The sequence below is a fragment of the Carcharodon carcharias genome, chromosome 27 (assembly GCF_017639515.1).
Source record: "Carcharodon carcharias isolate sCarCar2 chromosome 27, sCarCar2.pri, whole genome shotgun sequence".
In the NCBI taxonomy this organism is placed as follows: domain Eukaryota; kingdom Metazoa; phylum Chordata; class Chondrichthyes; order Lamniformes; family Lamnidae; genus Carcharodon; species Carcharodon carcharias.
Window position 1 is genome coordinate 8,690,166 of NC_054493.1, and position 9,788 is coordinate 8,699,953.

At 44.6% G+C, this 9,788-nt stretch overlaps 1 gene segment (V, D, J or C); it reads right to left on the reverse strand.

Annotated features, from left to right (window-relative positions):
• Positions 1 to 850: 850 nt before the first annotated feature.
• Positions 851 to 3,859, reverse strand: LOC121270139. The segment is given in 3 exon segments: positions 851 to 925; positions 3,359 to 3,693; positions 3,806 to 3,859. Coding segments are annotated over 3 exon segments (456 nt in total).
• Positions 3,860 to 9,788: the final 5,929 nt, after the last annotated feature.

Consider the following 9,788-nt stretch of genomic DNA (forward strand, 5'->3'; position numbering starts at 1 on the left):
AAAATGAAGCTGAAGATTTGCAGTCCATTTCACTCACTGTCACTAGCAGAACGAGGCGATTGACACGAGGTGGAAGTTAATTATCATTATGTTGCGATTCACAAGAGGATAATATTACTCCAGCCTCTGTAGAAAATTTCTCTGAAATTCGTCCTGGCCTCACGAACTCACTATCTTGTAAGAATTAAGTTCAAGAGGAAATCCATGACTCAGTATTTAGATTTCAGAGGAAACGTGAATTTCATGGGATAATTAGGTTAAAATTCCAGATCAGCCGTCACACAGCGGCATCAAACGCATACACATTCAGTAAAATGTCCGAATTGACGCAGTTGACTATAATCCTACAATTAAGCAATGCTGAAGATGTTCTCACATCGAAGGCTGCACTCAGTGAGTGAATGTTTCTCCTATTGGATACTTTATGCTGTGACTGTCACGAACTCTGATCATAGCCGCTATCTGAAGGGTTTTATAAAGCTAGCGGCAGCCCCGCACACAGCCGCTGTTTGCTGCTCTCTTTCTGACCCGTCTTGCCTGCCCGATGTGATTGGAAATGTCGCTGCTGCTGTTCCGGGACTGTAAACAGGAGGGAGGTTTTTGTACCGTGACTGCCGCCTTTCCTCTCAGTGTGGGGCTCTATCGCACGGCAATACATAGCGGTATCCGCGCTCTCCGTCTTCTCAATAATCAATTGGCCCCGTTTGTCCGCAGTGCAAAGTTTCAATTCGAATCGGCCCTTTCCTTCTTTGCCAGCCGATATTCGCTTTATTATCCACCCCAGCCGCATTACCGGATTTCTATTTGTGCCAGTACATTCCGTCAATGCTGGACCTGTCATAGCTGCGGTTTATCCGCACCGAATCCCACTTCTGGACTGTTTTCGCTGGGGGAAACTGGGACACTTGTTACGAGCGACACCAACCTGTAAAAACATTCAGGCAATGAGACATTGGAGAAACATGAGTATACATAAACACTTTCTGCAGGTGACAGAATAAACCCCTTATACTTGCATGTTAGCAGCACTGGAATGACAGGGAGTAGATTCATTTGCACCGCGTAACGCATTCCTTGCAATTAAAGTGCCAGTAGGAAAAGGAAGCCCAGCTCACATCAGCAGAGCACAGAGCGTCTGAACGACGTCAATAGTCGGTTAATGTAACAGCTAGATATAATGTTTCAGTCACGTGGTTCAGCTGCTCTTGGATTGGTGGGAAATAGACTTTGTTCTCGTGACGTAAGCATGCTGTTTTTGACCCCCTGCTCCTTTGGCCATCGGTTCACGTCGGATGATGACAATTGTCGAAGCGCCAGGAATTTCCTTTACTCTTTGTGGCGGGAAGTGAACGGAACACAACAACTTTGCGACTCTGACTCTCTAAAGGGACAAACTTGGCCCCCAGGTCTTTGTAGCCATTTGAAACTCTGTACAAAGATTGTCTTATGGAATGAAGGCAGCCCGTCTTTAAAATCCGATCTTATCAGTTCTCGTGCTGGAATTGTACATTCAAACTCCCATAGCTGTAAGATTTCTGAATCTGGATCGGGAAAGAATTGAAGGACAAACGCATTGGCGCTTTTCGGTAATTCATCATACCTCTGTGTACAGCTGCTGGAAACATTGCCCATTCAGCTGGTTCATACCCTCTCATCTAGGGCGAGGGATAGGGCGAGTTCTAGATAACAGGAAGGGAGCGAAAGCTGGGCATGAAAGTCTGCCCCCGCGGCTTTTACATAAATTAGCCAAAAATGTGATGCAGGAAAAGAAACCAAATGCAGGGCGGTGCCAGTTTATCCTTTTCCCTTTTAACTTTGATCTCCAGCAAAGACAGGGCTGATGCGACGTGTCAAAGAAACTTTTTCACACAGCGAACAATTCAAGTTTAGGGTTCACAGCCTGGAAGTGTGGTGGAGGCAGGTCCGATTGGGGCAATGAAGACGGCATTGTGTGATTATTTTATTGGAAACAATGTGCAGGGTTATGCGGAAAAGACAGCAGATTGTCACTAAGTTCAAATGCTCAGAGATCCGTTGTAGACACGATGGGCCGAATGGCCTCCTTATACGCCGTAACATTTCTGTAATTCTGTGATATCAGATATCAGCGTGTGTCTGCTGTTTAGATCTTATACTGTTTTCTCCGTCTTCCAGACCAGGTGTTCAGCTGCTCTGCCCATTGCCTGATATTGGACGGAATGCCTTCTATATGATGAAGGCGTCTGAGTGATGACTGTTGTCCGATGTATTTGAGGCATGAGTCCTCAATTCAGAGACAATTGGCGGATAAATATTTTTTTATTTATCGTCCAGGGCCTGATCCAAAGAACAAACCTTCACTTCAGTTGTTCTCGCTGTCTGTTCTGAGGAATGATCAGGTGTCGGTGGACAGGGTGTGAGAAATTGTCTTTGTGTTCAATCGCCTGTCTGCACTTTCTCTTTAAGGGAGCTCTGTTGTAACGGCACTTGGCTCATATTCGGGTCAGAAATAAAGGGTTTGCATCGTCACATTAAGGACTAGAATGAGGGACTGTATAGGATTGTAGATAAAGTGAGGGGTCTGGGGAAAAGATGAGACTTTCAAGCATGCAAAGAGCATCGATGGCGATTAGATGATTTAAGGCGCTCCTGATGAATTTGCGAAGTTGATTTATACTTGAAATGAAAGTTGAAAATGTCAGCTAATATATTTGTGCGGATGCACCTTGTGTGTTTCCCTTGAGTGTTTTGTTCTTTTGCCCCGTTAACAAGGGCCGGGTTACTCTCACTCTGGAGGTTGAATCACTTGTGCTGTTCCTCTTTACCGCTGTGAGAACTAATTGGAATTCTCAATGTGGGTCTCTTTCCCGGTAATTTTCAGCTATAGCAAATGCAATCTGTGAGCTTTAATCACCTCTGCCGGCACATCATTATTGAGCATAAAAAGGCGGAATTATGATAAGTAAAAACATTTTAAAAGCTGCCCGTCTGTTAATTTGAACAAAGGCAACAGCATTAGCATAATTGTGCGATAAATAGACCTGCCAGTTTTGTCTGCTGTGATCTCTGGATCAAACTCGTCGCTCAACAAAGCTGGCGATATTGAAAAAAACAGTGATGATAGGTCAGGTTGTCTTCGGGTATGGTTTCTTTCCAGGTCTGTATGACCGATCGGATTCTGCAGTTTGTTTGATTTTCCCGGCCGCTCCTGGGAACGGTTGGATGACTGTTTGATCCGAGGTTATTGTGGCTTCCTCTGGCTGTGTGTGTCTGAGTGGCTGACAACGCCGCGTCGCATTGTAGCTTCATCTACCCGCGATTCTACACAAACCCCAACAGACAGGAGCTCCCACTAAGAGTGCAAAGGCAGTTTTTGTACAGGGGTGAGACTGATTTGCATCACTGTGAGTCTCAAAGCGCAGTAATACACGGCGGCGTCAGTCAGCTGCAGATCCAAGATGGTTAAACTGGTGAATTTATTGGAGACCTGGAGCTCTAAAGAGAAACGAGTTTTTGCAAATTCTGCCTTTTCTTCATAGTTACCGGTATCCTTTAAAAGTACAAACTGGGGCTGTGTGTCTGGGTATTGTCGGTACCAGTACAATGCATAGTCGCTCCTTGCAGTATCAAAGTTACAGTTTAAAGTCACCTCTCCTCCTTCTGTCTTAACATCCGATGAGAGTGGCTGAGTGACAGAATCTCCATGAGTCCCGTCTGGAAAAAAATATATTAAACAGAAAATTTAAGACCGACAGTTGATTGAAATCTGATTGAAGCCATGCCTGGGAAATGAGATAAAAGATGAAAGTATTCCCTTCACAATTACCTGTCAGAATTGCTGCCCACACAACCCAGATGCTGAGTAGCCACATTGTCGCTGTCCGCCCTGTCTAAGAGCTGCTTGATATTTGAAGACGCCCTTCATAATCCGCGCCCTCAATAACCCGTTGTCGTGTCTCAGGATGTTTACACCTCACTTCCTGTGTCCCCACTTCCGTGGCGAGACCGGCAGGTTTTGAGAGAGCGCAGAGTAACTGCAATTGCCCTGACCTGAACTGCACGCACTATCCTTACACAGGGAATAGATCCGGGTTTACAGAGCAGGATTGGGGAAGAAACTCTTTCTGAGCCGCTGCTGTCCAACTGGACGTTATCGAGAAGTTAATGGAACAGAAAAAATGTTCCAGGTTTTCTGGTGATGCTGAGTTATGTTGGAGAGTAAGCGATAATTAGGCTGCAAGGGATATGTGGTGGTCAATTGTCATTGCAAGAAAGTGACAAAGAGGAAAATATTTCGAAGAAAAAAGGTTATTTTCCTGGCCGAGAAGAATGGGGAAAATTAATTACTGCTTATTTTTTTGAAATTGTGGAATATATTAGATGTTGTTCTAATATGTTTTAACTCAATTTTCCGGGGCCCCCTCTCGCTATGCTGCCTCAGAGTTCCTCTCTCTCTCTCTCTCTCTCTCTCTCTCTCTCACACACACACACACACACACACACACACACACATACATACACACAAACGCACATACCACACACACACCACACACACCATAACTTTTCCTTCACTGAAGATAGAGCCTGGAGAGCTCCGTCATTACTGAGCTCCCAGATATGATGAATCCCGGGCCACGGTTTTGTACTTGTCTATACATTTTACAAGGTAAAAAAAGAGGTGACAAACGTCCAGGAGGAAATGTAATTTAGTACAAACTGTTTACTTCAACATAGGTTCACCGGTCAGCACAGTGATTATGATCAGAATTAAACATAGGGAACACATGACGACTGCTTTAGATTTCAGAGCAGAAAAAGAGAACGATTTCAATATGCAGACCGTGCAGGGCAGGTATGGAAGAGTAAACACGGCTCAGAGGCATGCTTCGCTTCATGAGAGACAGACAGGCATTTTCCATGGGCATGATTGTCTTGTTCCTGAGTCTGATGTCAGCTGACCACCAATGATTGTTACTTTTCTGCTTCATTCGCGGGATATGGGCTTCGCAGGCTGGGCCAGCATTTATTGCCCATCCCTAATTGCCCTTGAGAAAGTGGTGGTGAGTTGCCTTCTTCAACCGCTGGTGTCCATGTGGTGTGGGTACACCCAAAATTCTGTTAGGAAGGGAGTTCGAGGATTTTGACGCAGTGACAGTGGAGGAACTGGCACAGAAATGACTTCCGTCGCCGTCTGAACTCATTCCTTCGCTGTTTTTCCCCTTTGTCCCTGTCCATCTCTCTTGTTCTATATCTCTCTGCCTCCTTTTTTTGCCTTTCCTGTTTTCCTGTAAAACTCAGTTTCTCAATTGATGGACAGTTTGATCGACCCATGTTAAACCTGAAAACTTAAGAGATTCCATTTAGTCTGACGCCTGCTATGAATGAATATTCCTCCGTCTTTGAGCACCAATAATAGCTACAGTCATACCACCACTAAGAATATGATAAGTGAACGCATCGTTCGAACTGGAATGGAGATTCACTGAGGTTAGGTTTGTAACAGAACAAGGAGCTGATTTCAGATGTTAATAGGTCTATCCATGCACCAGCAGCCATCTCATGGCCTAACGGTCTCGCAGCACCACTAGGGAGGCAAGGAGGTGAGGGGGGAGCACCTGAGACACTGAGAGCATATGATTCAGGGTGAGTATTAGACCGGGTGATCTCCCCTTTACAGAGCGAACGGAGAGGATGCGGTTACTCAGCATCTGGGTTGTGTGGGCAACATTTCTGACAGGGAATTACTGACTCAGCACATTCTAATCAGAGGGACAGTCGCAACGTGGGTAAAAGCATTGAGTATAAATGCTCATTGTGTGAGCCAGTGCGGACACGATGGGCCGAATGGCATCTGTCCAGAACAGCGTCTTAACAAATTCTACAGCTGCTGGCCGCTCACGTCTAGATAGGAGCAGACGATGTAACTTCAAACTTCTCCAGGACGCTGCATGGACAGTCTGGACATTATTCTGGTAGCGGAATGAGCCAGAAACGCAGCCTAACTTCATCCCGTGGACGGTTTCTTAGGGTCATTATTGCAAAGCAGGCCTTGCTAAAATATGTTTCTCTACCGAGATTCAGGCAGCAGCTGAATCCACCATCCTAACCATCGCGAGTCTGTCGCTGACTAACACTGCCGCCTATTACAGTGCTCTCACTTTTAATCTGTGCCCTCTTGCCCTTGAGCCTTTTACGAATGGGAACTGTTTCTCCTTATCTACTCTGTCCAGCCCCCTCACCATTTTGGACTTCTCTTTCTAATGTTCTCTTGGCCTTCTCCTCTCCAATGAGAACAGTCCCAATCTCGTAAATCTATCTTCCTGGTTAACTTTTCTCATCCCTGGAACCATTTTTGTAAACCTCTTCTGCACTGTCTCCAATACGTTCACATCCTTCCTATAGTGTGGCCTCCAGAACTGTGCCCAATATTCCAGCTGAGGTCTAATTAGTGTCTTATTAAAGCTCAGCATATCCTCCTTGCTCTTGCACTCTATGTCCCTATTAATAAAGCCCAGGATACTGTTTGCTTTATTACTTAATCTCTCTATCTGCCCTCCCATCTTCATTAATCTATGCACATATACACCTAGTCCACTCTGTTCCTGAACGCATTTTAGAATGGTATCCTTTATTTAATATTGTCTCTCCATGTTTATCCTAGCAAAATGCAGGGGCGAATGGCCTCATTCTGTGTTATAACTGTGCTGGGAATCTATGACTGAATCGGAATTACTCATCAGCATTATCGTGGCTATATTTCATCATCTGAAGCAACATCATCATCGTTTTGCCTGTAATAAAACCTGGGCAGGAGGAAATGCATTTTGCTGGGAAGGGAGTGAGAGGTTGTTACTAGGAAATGATATATTGATGAGAAGCTTTACCAAACGGTTCCGTATGATACAGTCAGGGTCAGCGGCGCAGGGAATCCTCTGTGGCAAGCAGGAATACAGATCAGCGCCATATTACACTGCTCCTCAAGGCAGAACCAAAGAAGGCAGGCGTGCGGAAATTTCTGCAATAAAACAGGGTAAGCGATGCGGATCCGACGGAGAGAAGCAACGGGGATACCGCGGGAAGAGTGGTAATAGGAAAGTTCAATTTGTAAATGACTGAATTCAGTAACAATACCTCATTTGAATACTGTATAAGTCTGCATGTTTGCAAAGGTCACGTTACTTTGACATTTCCTGCCTGTCGGGGCAAGCAGGACAGCGATAGGTATTGAAGAATTATTATATTATTCAACTGCATCAATGGATTGTGTTGAAAACAAAGGTTGAAACCAGCTTTGGGTCAGAGAAAAAACCTGCATGTTGTGCACAGCTTATTTACAGAGAGCTCACATGTGACATTATACAAATTTGGGAGTGTATGACATTAATGGCGATAGAGATGGGTTCAAAGCAATTTCGCCATAATTGATATTAAGTAGGTTTCAGCCTGTGTTGGTGGATGCGCGGGTCGCCAAAGTTGGAAAATGTGATCTCTCACTGCCATCTGCTGGCTGATTTAAAATGCATTCTTTGACCTGATCTCACAGAACACGATTATTCAATGACGTCTTTGGGAAGACAGAACTTGAATGCTGCTGAGAAGAGAGGCATAATGCCGAAGGTTTTCATCTTACGCTCATCAGGGGAAACGCAGCATGACAATTTCCAAACTATCACGACAATATCTCCCACAGGAGAAAGGGCTGCAGATTGTTTGGCTAGTTGACTCTGATTGGCCAAGGTGTTGCTATGGTCAGGGCAACGTGGAACTATCGGCTCCGCATGCTTCTGGACAGTTGCAAGGTATTTAGCGAGAACGGCTCCATGCATAAGTTACATTAATTTTATCTACATTAATTTGTCATGTCAGCTCGTGCTTATAATAAAATAAGCTTCACGGATGTATTTGTGGAGCATTAACTCAGATTTAGTCTTCCAATGCCCTTTCCTATCAGTCCCATCTCCGAGTTATCTCAATATCTATCTAAGCGTCCTCTAACAGTCTTTCGCTTAACCATATAAAAGCTTTACTACAGCCTAGCCTAATAATTCGCTGTACAGAGGTAGTTTAAGCCCAGAAATATCTAACCAAAGACAGGAAGCAGTAGAAATCGGGAGATGTCGGAAGAAGGAGAAGGATGTCACTTTTTGAATGCGGATTGTGGGTTGATAGTGCTTATTCGACATCACAGGAAGGATTAAAATTGTGAGTGGAAGCTGTAAGTTTCCAAGCTCCAATTTATCTGATTAATGTTTCTGTCGATTTATATGTTGATCTACAAGGCTCAACCGTCGCCATCAGCATCACCACACAACGCATCTTTCAGTAAATGGTCATTGTAAATTGCCCCTTGGATGTAATTATTATGTTTCTTCCGGTGCCTAGCAGAGGTGATGTTCTCAACACCTTCGCCAGAGGGCGCAGTGCTCACACCTTCTCGCTGCTCCCTCCAGACTCGGTGCAATGCCTTTCTAGATTTCTCTGAATCTCAATTTTTGAAATCTATTAAAAAGGGCAGCAGCCCTCTAATCGTCTGTTTTTGGCAGTTATTCGTCGTTCCAATCTCCACCAGTCTCATGAATTCTAATGGCATGCCCACATGTCCGTCCTTGGCCTGCTGTAATTTTCCAATGAAGCCCAAAGCAAACTGAAGGGCCAATACCCCTTTCGGCACCTTACAGCCTTCCCGACCTAACATTGCATTCAACAACTTCTGACCATGGATTCCCTCCCCTATTTCCACCCTTTTTTAGGAACTTATTTATTTTTACTTTTTTCTACTTATTTTCATTTTTTATTCACTTATTCATTGCTTTATCCTCATTTTTCCTCATTTTCCATCCTTTCCCCCCACCGCTTCCCCCTCCCCCCACCGACTCCCACAGGGTCCTCTGTTACCTGTTTATGTTGTTCTTTTCAGAGTGCTTAGCATTGTTCTGCTATTATCACATTCTGTTTTCTTACCTTTATACCACTATTGTGCTGATCATCCTTTAACCCAGGAACTCAGATAGTTGACCTTCAACAACTACAGCCATTTCAGCGATAGTGATTGGTGGAGAAATATTGTCCAGGCCAATTCCCCTTTTCTCCTTCAAAATAGTGCTCATGTGATCCATCATGTCAAAGTAGCCGGTGTTCTTGGTTTAGCATCTCAACCGAAAGCCGGTACCTCTGATGGTGCACCATCCCCTGAGGATTAAGCTGAAGTATCAGTATAGATCCTGGGGGTCAGTTCTCTAGAGAGGGGCAGAATCATGAAACGTCTTCTTCAGAGGGGATTGGACGAATAACTGACTAGTAGTGATTGCAGAATGGCCCCCTGATGTTATGTTATGCAAGTGCACCATTCTGCAAATGACTACATAGTAAAAATATGCACCCTCAGGTAAATGAGTACAAATCTTTCATAGTTGTGATCAGGTTGATGACTGACATACGGGGCGGAGTGGCCTCTCGGAGCCTCGATCACTGGCCCTCCCTGAACAAGAAGCCAGGGGCTCCTCAGTAAATTGCCGGACTGTTGTTTCCGACAGATTACGGATGTCCCGTTGAGCGGACATTATCTGTGAACAGACTGGAGACAGAATCCAGGTAACCCCATGGCATCATCAACACAATCCGGGAAAAAGGATTGAAAAAAACAGAAGGAAAAAAAATACCACTCCCCCTTGAATCAGGGGGCCATTAAATTTTACCCCTGGAATCAAATCTCACTTGGAAAGAGAAATCGCCTTTCACAGACTCTGGATGTCAGTTAGCACTTTCCAACCCAAGGGAGCATGTTTCCAATGTAGTCTCTGTTATGATGT